At 40.1% G+C, this 17,405-nt stretch overlaps 1 protein-coding gene across 7 annotated transcripts in view; it reads right to left on the bottom strand.

Annotated features, from left to right (window-relative positions):
• Positions 1-17,405, bottom strand: part of LOC135496375 (uncharacterized) — a 75,688-nt gene that overhangs the window by 20,022 nt on the left and 38,261 nt on the right. For 3 of the 7 annotated variants that reach the window (XM_064785665.1, XM_064785669.1, XM_064785666.1), the window contains 6 exons: positions 15,451-15,909; positions 14,893-15,037; positions 11,939-12,127; positions 9,373-9,483; positions 7,532-7,588; positions 5,716-5,838 (listed from right to left, as the gene is read on the bottom strand). In XM_064785665.1, the coding sequence (XP_064641735.1) occupies positions 5,716-5,838; positions 7,532-7,588; positions 9,373-9,483; positions 11,939-12,127; positions 14,893-15,037; positions 15,451-15,909 (1,084 nt within the window). The remainder of the gene's footprint in view (positions 1-5,715; positions 5,839-7,531; positions 7,589-9,372; positions 9,484-11,938; positions 12,128-14,892; positions 15,038-15,450; positions 15,910-17,405) is intronic. The other 4 variants (XM_064785667.1, XM_064785668.1, XM_064785670.1 and 1 more) reach the window with 4 other exon arrangements.

Raw genomic sequence — 17,405 nt, 5'->3', positions numbered from 1 at the left:
ACTGACTGACTAGAGGCCGGAACAACAACTGAACACATCATGTGACTGACTAGAGGCTGCAACTTCAGCTGAACACATAACATGGTGCTATGTTAGTTTACCACTGACTGACTAGAGGCTGGAACAACAACTGAACACATCATGTGACTGACTAGAGGCTGCAACTTCAGCTGAACACATAACATGGTGCTATGTTAGTTTATACCACATCACGTGAATGGATAGAGGCCGCAACACCAACTGAAAACATATCCTTTGACTGACTAAAGGCTGCAACATCAGCTGAACACATACATTGTAACATGACAGTAGAGGCCAACTGAACATACAGATTTAGAATAGAAAGATGGCTATGTAAAGCTAAGTATAGTACCACCGACAACATCAAAACCTTTTGCACAATATAACAAAATGTGCAGAGAGATGGGACAAAATCTGCAGATGGTGAGAAAAAATTACCAAAATGATGAACTTTTAAAGGAAACTCTCTTATATCATCTTTTATGTTTGTTAGGAGCCACTGTGGTGTAGTGGCTGGGACTCGCGACTAGCGGGAGATCCCGGGTTCAATCCCCACTGTCGGCGTGAGACTGTAGGCAAGTCTCTTTGCCTCTCTGCACCCAGGTGTATTTGTGGGTACCGGTCAGAAATGCTCAGATTGTAGCGCAGGTTTAGCAGCTCATCGGAGGTCTATTGAAAGGTTTCAGGACAGACTGGGGTAAATGTGAGAAAAAGATATTTTCATAATTTCAATGGATATACAGAGAAGCCTTAATCTAAAGAGGGCGCCAGGGGGATATAATTAACGAGAACATCAAACTTCTGACTGCGAGATTAAAGGTAGTGTCAGCCAAGCACAGACAAGGGCAGAACCAGCCAATCAAGTTATCAGTAAGGTAAAGTGGTACAATTATAGCCCTCTCAGTGAGGAAAACAGCTGACAGTACACACGTATAAGGTATAATTGTATCACCTTACCTTACTCATACAATGAATCAAGAAATATCTCAGATTTTGTGGGATTTGATAATGGCAGCCAATTCTCCACTGTTTTTTGCCCTCGTCTTGGCCTGTTACTTTCTACTACAGACACCTTAAGGGCCAACTCCATGAGAGCTCTTGCCTTCTATGGTCACAGCCATGGCAAACCTTCACTTGCCTCCAGCAGTAATTTGGTAATTTAGATTACCTGTTGGTCGAGCTGGTACATGCAGCTTCTGATGATACTTCTGTGCCCTACTAACTGACTGTTTGAATTACCAAACACCCACTGGAGTCGAGTGTAGTTTGCTGCAACAGCAACCAAAGCGGTAAACCGCTCCAGTGGAATCACTCTCTCGCTCAGTAGAGAATTTAGCAGCTAGCAGGGGAGGGAAACCAACTTGAAAACTGGTCTGTGTGCTTGGCCACGACACTACATCAAGTGACTTTGTGAGGTGATAGCAACACTGTGTGCTGTGTCCTACTAGTTTGTGACAGATACATGTTTTTGTAAAATGAGAAAGTATCTACCTGGTTTTGATAAGAGTGAAAATCTACGAATTTGTATTCGGCGCTTGCCGTTTTGTGGGCTATGAGACCCCGTTGAGAAAGTCCGGGAGAGCACTACGAATCAATACAGGAAAAGTTCGTCAGTAACAAATATAAAGTTTTTTTACGGTATATTTTATGCCCAAAGGGTTTTGGGTAGGAGAACCTTTAGGAAATCTGGTCAACTTTTAACTGCAATCCGGGTAAATGCTCTCCGCCAGTTTGAACAGTAGAGGCCGAACAGATGATGTCATCACTGAACAAGATGCTACTTTGGAGATCGAATTCCTGTCACTGACCCACATACGGTGACATTACCTTTGGTGACGTCACCATCATCAAGGACCAAATTCTCCGGCAAAGTCAGTGCAAATCTCACTACAAGGCCTCTATAGAGCCTTTTTTTCATGAGTTTCTACATCAAAGTTAGGCTAAATTTCCTAAAATGGGAAATATTCCCCAGAACAAATGCATGGCACCCAAAAGAAACAGATTTTTATTTTCTGAAACTAATAGAGAGATGAAGCATTAATTCACAGCGCCTTCACGAAAAATATTTGACATAGGAATATTTTCGCTTCAAAGAATAGTATTTTGGAAGTTCAGTTCTATACTTTTGGAAAGAAATTGACAACAGATACGATACATGACTCTTGAGCCATGCGGGATGCTGGTGTGATAGGATTGGCAGGCAACAGACGTCAGGACCAACAACATTACCGCACAATCTCTCAAACACTTCCAGAGGACAGAGCAGCCAGCAGCAGCCCAGTTAGCCAGAATACATCACTCACCAATTTTAACACTTTCAGCGCCATCTGACGTAATTTTACGTCTTGCAAGTTCACACGGTTGAGCCATCCGACGTAATATTACGTCGCGTTTTTAAATTTCCCGCTTTGTCTTCGAGGCGACTAGCAGCGCAGTATAGGGGAAAACAATTTAACTATACAGCGCTTGAAGTGATAGTATGATGTTCAGCCAATGTGCTATTTATAGCCAAGATCGTCTGCATTCGAATAGGCGCAATGGCGGGTCGAAGATTGATGACGGGGGCAGATGTAGCCGAGAGTATGCCAAAAAGTGGGTATTCGGAAAGACACCAGATATTACTGTTCTATGTGTGGGGTACCATTGTGCAAAATCAAGTGCTTTGCTGACTATCATTCCAAATTAGCATTGTAAAGAGATCTAACAAAGAAGAACCAACACAGAAAATTTCATGTAATTATCTTTATTCCTTCTATTGTTTTCATAATTTTGAAAAAGGGTAAAAAGGGGCGTAACCTTGGCCCCTGGGGGAAGTACGCTAAATATGGCTGGGCGCTGAAAGTGTTAAGAACTTTAAAGATTTCTCCCCACAAAACAATTAATCGCAAACAAGGACATCTGGATATATGATCTCCTTGCACCCCAAGGTGATTCCTCGCACCCCAAGGTGATTCCCTGCACCCCAAGGTGATCTCCTTGCACCCCAAGGTGATTCCTCGCACCCCTAGGTGATCCACTCGCACCCCAAGGTGATCTCCTCGCACCCCAAGGTGATTCCTCGCACCCCAAGGTGATCTCAACACACCCCAAGATAGGGGACTTTAAGACTTTTATGGTTCAGACCCCCCTCCCACTGCTCAAACTCCTAGACACACTCCTGCCATAGAGACCTGGTTCACCCTTGAAATATGCATGCATCTCCTTTGTCTAAGACGGTGAAAGATGCAAGCTACATGTTTCTGGATAAATATTCGTTATTTCTTGCATTTCAAAACTTGTTTCAACATGTTCAAGCAGAAATATTGGTCATGATTTGGCTAACTTGACTGAATTCCTAAGATACAAGTTGGCACACAAACTTATCTACAGGAGGATACATGTCCAAGTTAACAAGGACTTGAAACAGATGCATATCACTAGCATGCAGATGCCACACAAGTCATAACAAGACAGAACAGACAAAAGTTGATAAATATGTACATGTATGTACAAAGTTGTGTGTTTTTTCTATAAATCAATCTGCCTAGATGGACATTGTAGAATTCGTGTAAGTACAAAACTGTGTTACTAAGCATAAAAGATTTGCCGTTGATGAACTTCATTTTTTTATCATCGAGAGAAAAAAACGTAAAAGTGATGAGTTTAGATATTAAGTATACAGAAGCCTTTTTTAGTTAACTAAAATATGGAGAAAATAATATTTCAGAAAAAAATATTTCAGCTTTGTCTTCTTTGAAATGTGTTATAACAAATTACTTCTTCCTTTTATTAAGATTCACTTCCACATGTTCCATTACACGTAACTATTTTGAGTTCAGATTTTGATATCAAAATTAAAACGAATTAAAGTCGTACTTCGTGATATTTTGCTTGATTTCCGGCTGAGCGCGGGAGCGGAGAGCGGCGCCCCCTTTTCCAACCCGTTGGGGTGTTGTTGGGCATGCTGGTGGCCTAGCGACCAGTACCTCCGGAGTCCTCGGCATGCAAAATAAGCAAGACATATCTCAAAATATATTATAGTGGAACCTCCCTCAGTGTGGGCACCTCTCTATCAAGGACACTAGTTTTGGTCCCTAAGTGGTTGTTTCCATTCAATTTGACCTTTCTAATCAGGACACACATCTCTCTTAAGGACATAACCTGTCAGTCCTGAGGGTGTCCTTAATAGAGAGGTTCTTTCTACTGTATCTATTGAAACCCTTATCTTGTGAAACTTTAAACAACATAACAAAAGTTAGGCCTGAAAGTATTTGGTAAAGAAACAAAGTTACGATGTCCAAGTATTTCCCAATCTGATTTTCAATTTTTGTAATCCTCTCTTCAATATGGAACCCCTGCTCTTTGACGTACTTTTGTACTTCGTAATGCCACTGCATGGAGCTGTTTGGAGAGTGGATCAACTATCCCAGTGCTTTTTGAGCCAAGTGAGAATCAAGTGCTTGTCATGTCATTGTTTAATCTACCATGCAATCATTATGCATATTGTGATGTGTCACTTTAGGTGTCACGAGAGAATAAATTACTGTGATATTTTGTTTATTTTCAGCCTGGCCAATAAAAGCCTCCAATTTTGACCTCAACCCCAGTCTCCCCCTTGTATTGGGTCTACTAAATCATCCCAAATGTTGTATAAGCATTTGTAAGGGCAACATAGACCCATCTGGTGTTATTGGACAGCAACGTGACTTGTTACCATGGTTACACGGACAAAGTACAGCATTCTGGGAAACTTTGGCAACGCCACTCTATGCGGACACGAGCACGATTCCCTTACCCTCCGCCATATGTATATTTTGTTGACTGGAGCCTACAGATAAACATTCAATCTTTACATCACGAAACAAGAAGCATATCTGAATTTCAGTTTTAAAAAATTCTACACAAAATTTCAATTTTTCTTTCGATTTACACAAATTTTAAAAGTTACTAATTAAATCATTTTTTGTTAGTTTTGAAAGCATTATACATCTTTCTGCACAAACTTTTTCCTTAATTTAGACTTTATCCTGAATTTCACCTAAAACGTACACATATTTGGGAAATCACAAGGGAGATAACAAAACAATGAAACTCTATCTGGCATCTACCTATAAGCATTATCAGTCCACAGAGCATTTACAATCATAAAAGCGCTTTCAATCAAATCCAAATTATTCAAAATAAATCGCCGAATGCCTCAAAGTAATTTTCTAGCAAAATTCTCTTTGTTAGAACAACATTTGAGCATCTAGGTCTTGTAAATGCATTCAAGGAGTCGATTTATTGGTAGGTGTTCATGGTACAGTTGTGGCCAGAAGTAACATACCATGCCAAATCAAAACATAGGCCCACTCTAAAAATTCTTCTTTTGCATAAACAAGCTGGCAGTTTTAATCACTTAGCTTAGGATGATTTTAGTAAACATTTTTGAGAGGCTACAATTGACCAATTCTGATGGCACAATCCTCGAGCTCACTGACGCCTTTCTTCTCAAAATCAGCAGTTTTCATTCAGCCAAGTAAAGCAGCATTTGACAGCAAGAATCTCATCCAAGATCTTGATTGCCGTTTATACATAAAGAGGTTAGATCGCTTTCAATATATTTCTGGTTTGATCCACAATCTTTCCTATCAACTCCTTTATGCAAATGAAGACCTAAATGCTCAGAATATTCGTTGTATAAACCTTGATCAGGCTGTGATATAGGGAGGGTACCTTTCCTGACGCTCGCTGGTGCTTTTTTGATGCTTTTCCGTGCAACCGGTGCAGAGTGTGGTGTAGAATTGTTGAAAAACTCTTCTGCCTCCTGCGACCCCTGCGACCAGTAGCGCGACAGGGCTGGGCATGAAAAATAATTACAGAGTAAATACGTGTGCAAAAAGAAACAAAATATGGTAAAAAATACGAGAAAAGATTTCAATGTTGGCAAATTATTCATTGGAGAGAGAAAACATTGATGTGACCATTTAGTCCTCAGCAGGACCTTGACATCACAGGGTATCTACCACAGTTCTGTTCAAAAGTAACACTGCTCACTATAGCATCTAAAACATATTCTACCTCTGTGTAAAGCACGCTGTAGCAAGCGGCCACATCAAATTACAGTACTGAAACATCTTTCAACAACCAACTTCATAGAAGTAGTAGAAACAACACCAATTCATGATTCCCTAGCAATAGATTGGGGGTTTGGTAGGGATGGTGCATAACTGGGGGAGGGGAGGGAGGAGACAATATACAATTGCAGACAAAAATCTCCAATACGTAAATCTATCTTGGAGTAGGTTGCAGGGCAAGGGATTACTAGTTACATCTCAATTTAAGGACATCATATTGGACTTCAGGGGGATCATGGAGAGAGAGACATCACACAATCTAATTGTATCTCATAATTCAGGGAGAATAAAACTGATCACATTTATCCCCGATGCAACATTTAACAGGCTGAGGACAGGCTTATAGAGACAGTCTTATATCTTAAAGACAGTTCTTAGGCCGAGACGTTTTTTACCATCTTTCAGGTAAAAGTTCATCTTTTAGGTACAAGAACATCCTTTAGGTTAAAGACTATCCTCGACCTGTAAATGCCAGTAGACATATACCAACCAACAGACAAAACATCATGTTATAAATACTATGAGATTATGTGAGAGACATCAACATTTTCTCCAATAACAACTGCACCCAAGTCCTAAAATGCGAGCAACAAAAAAGCGACATTATGATTGGTCAAACTTGCCACGATAATGTTACTTTTCTGTCTCTCCAACTTGATCTTGTTGCCTGCGTGTGCTTTACTTCTGAATAACGAATAACTGGAACCTTTACAGAATCTTGCTTAACAATCATTGTAATTTTTTGGATCTTAAATGTTTCACTTGCAAAATAGGAATGATTTTGCGATGAATGACACAACCGGCACCCTCAAACAACAGATTTTAGTAGCAGCAATCTGCAAAAATTGTGTCTGACAAAAATCTCTTAACTGTGGTTGTCAAGAATCTGTGCAATCTGTGAAAATGATCAAATCCAGACAGGCGATCATTTTATCACTTATTGCAACATCAATAATTATCAGAGGTGGCGTTGATAAAATGTCTTGTTTGTGGGACCCTTAAGGCCAATGAATCCTCTTTTGTTTCACGTCAAATGATTACTGGAATTGACTTGAAGAAAACAATGAATTTATTGGCTATGCCATCACCATATTTCCCAATTTTTTTAGCAACCTGATGGTGTGTTATGGCTACCCCCACTTCACCATTTTGTGATGCGCCACGATATTGGTTGCTGCGCATATGCATGAACCCAGCATGTAAAATGTAAACATCAGCAATTAAAACTCAGCTACATGTATCTTGTTTACACTTTATCAGCCAGGTTCATGCGCATACACAAAAATTGAAAATGATGACTAAAGTGAAATCTAAGATACAGAAAGTTACAAAACAAAGACGCGACACATTCCAAGTTGCCGATGACATTTTCGAAGACTTTGATACGATTCTGCGACTAGGACCACAAATCTTACCAAAGTTTTTCTTTGCTCGTATCTTTTGAGAAAGTAGAGTTTGTTGGATAGGGATTTCTGAGAAAAAGAGAAGGGCGCTGCTATGAATAGACAAATTCTTGACTAAATGAAATATTGGCGACAGCTCCCAAAATGGTGATCCTTGCCTGACTGCTGTTTACTTAAACATTTTGACTATCGCAGCAGTGCACTGATAACAAATTTTCCTCCAATAGGAACTTGCAACTTTGCGTTTGCGGCCCAACAACAGCGCTCACAGTGCCCAAGAAATTGCATTTTCGGGACCAATGAACCTCTGGCATGTGAGAATTCGAGAAATACCAAGCGTAAACATCACGGGTGATACCTTGATTGGGATCACTGATGAAACGCAACACTCAATTTGTCATATGCCAGAAGTTTATTGGTAACAAAATGTAAATTTTAGGGCACGGCGAGTGCTGTTGTTGACCTTTGACAAAAGTGGCCAAGTCCCGTAATCAGGGTGAGGAATATGGTCACTATATAAGCATTTGGTCATCACCCTAGCCAGGTGAACAGTACTGGTCAAATGGAAGAAGAGAGATAACGTTTAGAGCACCGATATCAAGTAGCCTGAATATAATATTTGCTACAATTTCAACAGAAAAGTTAGCGGTTAACAAAGAAAGGGTTAAGTCACAACAACCTAAAGGAGTTTGGTTGGAAAAATCAATTGGTTACATTGATTTGATACACCCTGTATAATGGCGATTACTCAAAAAGATTGCAACAAAAGCGGAGTTTTGGCAATAAATCAAGCCTCAATGATATGACACCAACATGCAGAAATATCCCACTACCAATCATGCACTTGAAGATCCGCCGACGCCAATGAGAGACCATAAAACAGAGGATTGACGAAAACGCTACAAAAAAATATCAACGCCACCTGTGGGTCAAAACAGGAGTACAGTGAACGGACAACCTCCATCAAACTCAGCAGACACCAGTTCAAAACATGCGACACCACTCACAAGATCGCCACCTATTGGGAAAAGACAAAAGAAACCAGCAACAGATCCCACCCAAGGATTTCCTTACACAACAGAAATGGGCTTCATGCGCCATCTATATTCAAGGACCAAAATTAAGAGGTGGGGAAAATGAAAGCTGCCGAATGGACACCGCAGTCATGCAACAGATAGCATCAGACCATGTCGTCGTTTAACTTTTAAACTGAAATAGAATTTTCTGATTTTTTTCTCTCTGGTAAATCTAGGTTAATAAGGACGCAAGTGAATCACATACCTTTCATAGCCAGTTTCGAGAATGTGATGACAACGTCAAGAGCTTTGCCTATCAACAGTCAACTTGTGACGCAAACATCTAAACACATTCATGAAAACACATGAAGCATAGAAACAAGAACTATGATGACGTCGCATCATCAGTGTTGTCAATTTGAAAAGACGTGACGTCACACAGGACGTTCTGTTGTCATTGTTTGAGGTCGATCGTTGTTTATCAAGTGGACGCCCTGAAAAGGTATGCGACTTACTATGCCCCCTAGCAGTTTAGGTTGGCCACTGAGCCATTTTGTATGAAAAGGGGTATTTTGAAAGCAGTATTTGGATGCAGTATATTTTGTCCAAGCCCAAGCTTTCAAAAAGAATGTAAATATCACAAACAATAAAAAGTTAAAACTTCGACAGTCAAACCACCTGGATAGATGACAATATTATTGGGTCAATTAATATAAAGAAATGGACAACAATGAAATCCGAATTTACAGGGTCGATGACGAGCGAAACCAACGAGGAACCTACATAACTTATACCACGTCACCGTCACGGCGCGACGTCACATCAAATGAAGTCTACCTTTCTTCAGTGGCGACTTTCGTGGCGATTTCTTGATGAGCGTGGCGTATGATGTGTGATCATTGACCTCGAAACTGTCCTGGGAACCCTGCGACCAGAATCGCCATAATGCTGCGCATGCAAGATAAGAAAGAGGAAAATAAACCCGAGCCCAAAAGAAGCCAATCTAAATCAAAACTTAAAGGAATTATCCAACGAAACACTAAGCATTTTACAAACTGCGAGTGGCAAATATCCTATTTTTTCAGTTTTTGATCAGCACAAACTTGTTACAGGACTTAACTGATTGCTCAAATACTTGACCCAAACAACAAAGGAACAGCCCTGGATTCAATGCTGCTTAAAGGCCCGGATCCACTAGACCATTTTCCCACTCTGTCAGCCACAGGCAGAAAACTGCAACCTTGGATGAAATGTTGTCCCCGCCAAAATATAAGCAGCAATCGAGCTATTGTTTAGCATATACTTTTACTTTTTTCAATATTATATTCTTTTAATTTTTTCAATGATTACAACTCGGGCAAAGGGACCTTTGTCTTCGAATGCGGCCAAATCAGCTACGACAATCAACTAATTTAAATACGTTAACATTTACGCAGGCTTTACAGGGGGGTTCAAAAAAGCTATCGTTGTTTCATTGATAACGCTGCATGTCTTAAAATTTTTCTCAGATTTCTCAGCCAGGGAGGGGGGGGGGGGGGGGAGTGCTGTAGAACTCTTGACCGTGAAAAGAATTTTCAACAAGAAGTGCATGTACACTTCTTTCAGAGAAATTGAGAGAAACTGCAAGATTTCGCAAATTTCGGCCCTTTCCTGATAAGTGCCTCTAATGGTGGAGCTCTGTTGAGGGGCAACAAAATGGTTGCCTTAAAGGGTCAGCTTTTGATGTTTTCGACATCACGTTGTAATCAACGAGCCAGACCCCATAACTCGGCAGAGTTTAGCCACTACACCACAAGAGGTGCTTATATCTTGAGAGGGGCAAATGATGATGAAATAAAATTAGTCAGTTTTCATGGAACAGTCAGAAGAAGATTTCCACTATTTTAATACCCTATCAAAAGGATATACGTCTAAAATGTCTAAAAGGTTTAAAATGGTTATGCAGTCTATACTTTGAAGTGTAGAAATGTTGAGACGTAATTCTTTGATGGTATATAGAGAAGGCTTGAGAGAACGTCAGGTCAGCCACCTTGTTCGTCCTCCCACACCATCGCATCGAAATAGCACTGACATTTACTCCCTGCGCCAATGTCAAAGCCATGCCAAAAAATTTGCGGCAATCTCACTGGTTTTTCTTATACCTTCAAAGACCAAGAGGTATTTAAACTTTATACAGGGCGTCACAAATAGAATTCAATTAAAAAGAAGATGGAGTTTGTACCATTGAATTTTGATATATTTAGAATCTAGTCTACGATTTCTTCTGTTCACACGGACGTAATTTTGTCTTTATTCATAGGAAATGTCAAAATAAATATATCTAAATTATTAAGAAAGTAGAAGATATTTGAATTTTTAAAGACGAAACTTTGGGATATTTCAGCAACAACCAATAAATTAAACAAATTATTTATACACCACACACGCATATTGTTTTCGTGCAGCTTTGTCCAATAATAGATTATCTTCACAGGCATATACTTGTTGTGAGGTTAAATATAGGGTGTCAAACAATAATTTTGGTTGAAGAAAGTAGAATGTTGTCAAGGGAGAGATTAAAGATGATAATTCTGAAATACATCACGAAATAAGAGAACTCTCTTGGCATTCCTTATGCTCTTTCATAACTTCACATGATTACAAAATGGTGCAGGGATGGGCTGAGGGGTAAGAAACTGACTGCAATGTCACATGCTCCAAAGATCCTGAAATTTGCGAAAGGGGTGCAGCCCCTACCAGAGAGAAACAATGGTGCTATCTTGGAATTAAGGGGTTCCGCCTGCGGGCACTCTCCAGAAAAAAATTGAATAAGCGAATATGATTTACGGGCATCTGAGGGGTAAAGTTAGAAGTATATTCTTGCTTCTTTGGGAGAAGCGCCTTGAGAATCAGTGTTTGCCGATGAAAGGGGGGTGACCGCCTCAAGCACCCCAACTAAATCCGCCATTGATGTGCAGTGTCAATACTGACACTGCACATCACATGACACCTAATATGACATCAATCAGTTCAAAAAAATATTCTGTTTTTGATCAGATCTGTCGTAATATATTTGGGGATAATGTCAGTCATTATAGTTAGAAAATGTATTATAGCTTGAGAAGATCTTTACTAAATAGAAGAGAGACAAACACAAACCAAGTGCAAATCAGAAATGAAGATAGATTAGAAACATGAAAGAAATATAAACAGCAGAAAGTCATTTTAGTTAGTAGTTGAATATAGGAAAGTGGACAATCTAGTCAATAACAGAATTTAAATCTTTCCAATCAGATTTGGGTAAACAGTTTGTCAATTTGTACAATATTTATGGCTTTTTATGCAACTTCGTTATAGTTCCTAGATTGCCCACAAGGTGGTACATGCATGGTTTCGCAATCACGCCAACACGACATGCTTGTACCTGGTCGGTTCTGTTTCTTAACGACTGAGTACGGTGGTGTCGCCACCTCGTCGCTATCGACGGAACCCTGAGAAATGTGGGATTGTTGCGACATTGAACGGCCCGTGTTCTTCAGCATGATCCGCTGGGCGTTGTTCATGCCCATCGTTGGGCCGCGACGGTGCACGGGCGGCCGGTCGTTATAGAAGTCTGGAAATAATATGCAGAGAATATCAATAGCTGGATGATATTTCACCAAAGTTTACCATTTGTGTTGATTCGTATTCATATGTGATCGTATTCCTGGAATTAAAACATCATTCGAAGAGAAGTATAACAAATGGAATGATTGCTGGCTCTCCAGAACCTGGTTCCACATTTTCTAAGGAATTTTTTTTCATCAGAAAATGGAAAATATGTTTAAATGGTTATAACATTTTTTTTCATTTGTTGAAGACATGAACTATTCATAGAATTCACTAATGTAGGTGGTTTTATGTTGATCGCTAGGTAGAAAAGTGACAATGATCAAAACCATCTTTCGTCATTAAAAAAAATGTGTTTTGTAAATCAAGACCAGCCATCACCTTGTGTGTACAGCCCAACATAGATGCACTGAAAGTGACCAACACATACATAAAGGAATGAAATAATCAAGATTTCATGGGCCAAAACCGCCAATCACACATCTTACGCTAGAATGTCGCCTTTCTGTCATCAGCTTAGTGACTGGACATTATACGGGGCTCCAAGCCTGTAATCCCCCTTACTTCATTAACAACGTCAAAGTTAGACGACAATCCAAAAGCTTTAAGTTGCCATGGCAACTGATGCATTATCCCCATCAACAACGATAGTATTTTTTGTCGTTTACACGTTGAGGTTCGCGGATATAAATTTATGACACGAGACCATCCTCTGCATCTTCCCACCTGACCGGAATCCTCAGAGGACAACATTCTCGTATTGTTTATTTCTCGTTACCCCAAAACAATAATATCACGGGGAATGAGTCAGCAGAATTAGGTCCTATTTTTGTTTGTCAACAGTACACACCCACAGTCCGCTCACATAAACCCACACTGTTTAATGAAGAGTGGTCCTTCATGCCAGGGACCTATTTCTTTTTCTTCAGCATTCTCATGTATGATAATGTCAGTGCATATCACACAAGGTGATTGTATCAAAAATATTCTAAGATTTTAGAAATCCGATACTAGGGGAGGAGGAACTGCTTCTTATGATCTGAAGTAACTTATATTTAGCCTATAAATGACTTGGCCAATTAAGTGTCAGAAGCAGGGTAGTCAAGGGAGACATAGAATTGCTTGATTTTAGCCGAAAAACCTCTTAAAGAGAAGCCCTATTCTGTCAAAGCAAAGGCAATTTTGCAAGAAATGGTCATTTTGTGGACACAATTAGATGTGAATGCTTCTCAAAGGATGTTGTGGCCAAGACCAATTTGATGGAAAAGGGGAAAAAGTTAATGCACTTTTATTGTCCCACTCGGATTGAAATGGTAGCAAGAGAACTCCCACAATAAAGGTAGCATTATTGATGGAATACTTTGATTAAGACTATAGTGTACAGCCAAAGTATTTTCTTTTAATAGTTTGAAATAACGTGGGAAGAATTCATACCAATTAGTGTTAAGGAACAAGGTGTATCACTCCCACTGCAAGGGTAATTGGCAGTTCGAAAACCACCAACCCTCAGGATACGGATTCTCCAGGGTCCTACAGCTTCCAAGAAATCACCTCTCCCACTCACAGCTAAGTCAAAGAAAGTTGACAATCGTCTTGTGATCTTGGGAAGAGCAATGAAGACACTTTCCAGGAATATTTGCTACTAAGTCACTCAAGATGCTAAATTCCGATGAAACTTGGTGACTAACGAAGAGAACAACTCATTATTTCTTTCAGCATAAACCTTTTATATGCTGAGTACTTAACCATCCAAGGGTTGACCATGGGCACAAACATTTTGGCTAGAACTTGAAATCCTAAAGCGATATTAAAGAAATCTTTCAAAATGAAATGAATCAGTGGGTGGGAGTCAATTTTTTGTTTTTTCCAAAGAACAGACTCAAACCCTTGAAATTGGCCTTCATTTCATTTAGAAGGTGTTCTGATAGCTTTAGGATTTCAAGTTCCAGCTATGGTGGTGCCTATAGGTCAACCCTTATGTAAACCACATATTTCTTATAGTTATAACCTTCCGCCTGAGCTCTGGTATGTTGCTAGTTGAAACCGACAAATACCGGCAGCAGTTTATTCATTCGACTGCCAATACAGGTGTAGAACAAATTTAATAGCCACCTGCAGCTCCAGAAAAACAACAGGAAAAAAAAAAGAGGAATTTACAGTAAGAAAGATTACAAACGTCGATGTACTATACTGTAGACAGCCTAATTTTTGCACTGTTTCACATTTGATGCTGTGGAGTAGTGCCTCAGGCTCTCTGCTAGCAGCCAAGAGGTCCTTGGTTCGAACCCTTCGGTCGATGTGAGGCTACAGGCTGATCTCTTTGTCTAACTTGCCTCACTCTACCAGGTGTATAAATGATGGGTATTGGTTGGAAAAGCTCTGGTTGTAGCGATGATTGAGCAGATAATCTGATTTCGGCTGAAAGGTTTCAGGATAGACGGCTAGAATATGTGTCAAGTGCTTTGAGAAAGATGTACATTATGAAAGCACTATATAAGAACTTACATTTATATCATTGTTATCATCCTCTCACTTAAAGATTTTGGTACTTTATCGCACCTTACTTGAGTAACGAGGAGTCGATATGGTGTAGTGGCTCAGACTCTCGACTGGAAGTCCGTGGTTCAAACCCCAAAGTGACAATCTAGGCAGGTATCTTTGCCTTACGCGTACATGCCTTTTATACTCCACCCAGCAAACGATCAAACCATTTGACAATAATCGGCATTGATTATAAACTCAACAGATACACACTCTACACCAGCTTACCTATTGGCATTTTGACGGGCGTTGGATTGATGTACTCGTCCTCTTTCATGAGACCCAGGATAGGAATGAGAGAGGCGTGGTTGGGTTTCGTTCGAAAGAGCTGGTGTTCTTTGTATCGACCCGTACCTGAACCTACTGCATTATCCTACAAGAAAACGGTGTAACTGTTAGACTTATTACTGAAAAGATCAATTTCTGGACAAAATGACACACGATGTGTCCCAACCGAATGTAACTTCACGAAGGGTAAAACTTGGCACTTTTCAAAACTGCTTTGCTGAGGCTTTTCCGGCAAGCTCCCGGCCACAGAAAATTGACTATGTTTTGAATGTTGACATGACCATCTGCCGCCAGAATATGTTCTTCTCTGATGACTGCCAGAGTGGAATTCTGACTATGTAGGGAATCATACGAATCGCTGGATTACGTGTCATTCCAAATAGATACTTTCTGGACTCCACAGCCAAGACAGTGATATATAGGCATCTGATGTAACAGAAAACATGTCGGCAGACGACCTGAATTATTTTGTATAAAATTGTGCAGAAGTCTACTTACAAATTCTACTCCTACTAAGACTTCACTGGGTTTATCCGGTAAAGTCCCAATCCATCGAACACAACCAAACTCTGGCCCAGTGTCCCCAAGCCAAACAACCCTTTCACTAATTTTCAAGTCATAGTTCCTGCCCGCCAAATCCTTCGGTAAGCCTCCCACAGCATTTGTCGGTAAATTTGGCAATGGCGGACTAGTCGCGTTTTGACGCAACGTTTGTTGCTGTTGTTGTTGTTGAGGAGAAGCCTGATATTGCGGAGATGCCTGATATGTTGGTTCATTGTCCCGATCCCGTTCTTGTCGTTGTTGCTGTTGTTGTTGAGGTTGTCGGATGTCATGTCGGTTGTCTTCTTGACACTTTCGTATCCGCGCTATTGTCACAAATATTCCACAATCTACATCTGTCACAAAATAACGATGACCACGGAACATGCCATTCGTACATCCTTTTCCTCGGTGTTCCTGCAAAATATGAAGAAAAATTTTTTTTCTTAGTTTGCTTTGAAATCAAGAGACTTATGACCTCATTTGAAAATGAACTAATAACGAATGTTTGTATATGCCATATTCAGTCCAGACAAATGTAACAGAAAAACACCTACGTCAAGTCGGGGTCGGAACCCCGAACCTTCGCTTACAAGGCCATCACTTTGCGACTGTGCTAAAGCAAATTATTTTCTATTGCCTGATTGCATGATGAATAACGCCACCACAACATTGATCAGGTAGACAGGATATTGTTTATAGCCGGCTAGTTTGGAAATGTGAGTGAACAGAACATTTCTCAACATCTATAAACCACACTATAGTCGCAAGTTTCAACGATTTCTTTCTGATGAAAAGTATGTCACTGGTGCGGAGTTGATTACTACAAATGGAATGTCTATTTCTCTCTTTGGGACAAAATGGCGAAAATCTATTGCAAATGGCCAATTATTTTCATTTGCTTTGAGCTGTGTGCTTTTTCGATCGGTTGCAAAAAGAGGCGGTAATGCACACTGATACCGTGGCAGGTCAACGCTACAAGCTGAGCCCTGGCATACAATTCCTAAAGGCTTTTGATCTCCACAAAGGATAGTGTGGGGTCAAAGTGACCCGTCTTTTCTTACAAACAATGTATTCCCTTTAATCTCAGTAAATCATTTAATGGACAGTTTTTTTCATGAGATGGTCAGAAAAACGTCTTTTGTGGCCCAGCTATTATGACAAGATATATCAAAGTACTCCGTTTCTCCAGTCAGGAAAATACTGTCAGAAAAACAATGATGTCAGAATGAACGGATTGCATTATTGAGTCGTATTCTTTGCGGACAAGAGGCTGAAAGGTCAAGATGCGGCAAATGACCGTTGCTGACTATACTGTAAACCAGGAAATTTTCGCGTAAGTTTTAAGTTTGCGTTTTTGCAACTGGCAAAACTTGCAAAAATAAAACGCTGTAAAAAACGACTTTTAGTTGGAATTACAGCTGCAGTGTTCTTCAAACGCCAAAAGTACATCGGAATTGTGTGAAAATCTTATCATTCCCTGTTCCACAACTTTTCGATGATTTCAATCAGCAGGAGGTCATTCAATTTGTCGAGGTTTTGGATTATTCATCTCCGGAGACCCATTTGCGCAAATTTCATTTCATACGTCCTCAGGTTTCAAATTTTATACATAGAGGTGCTATTTGTGATAGAAGTTATCACAGTTGAACCTAAGAGTGCATCTGTATCCATAGTCTCAATCAATAGGTAAATAACCGCAAGTGGCACGTACCCAAATAGGACACAAAATGTCAATCCGCCTTGGAGTCAGGTGCAGTGAACAAGCAAACCAGATGAAGAAGATTGTCTCTGGTCTCTAATAGCAAGACTGAGTGCTAGACTTTGAGAGGAGGACTGAAGGGGTGGTGCATGAGGTACGCACCATTTTTCATCAGCTTTCCATAAGGAGCATGTAACTAGCTTTCATTTTA

This window comes from Lineus longissimus, chromosome 11 (genome assembly GCF_910592395.1).
Source record: "Lineus longissimus chromosome 11, tnLinLong1.2, whole genome shotgun sequence".
Classification (NCBI taxonomy): domain Eukaryota; kingdom Metazoa; phylum Nemertea; class Pilidiophora; order Heteronemertea; family Lineidae; genus Lineus; species Lineus longissimus.
This window is presented reverse-complemented; position numbering and strand designations above follow the sequence as displayed.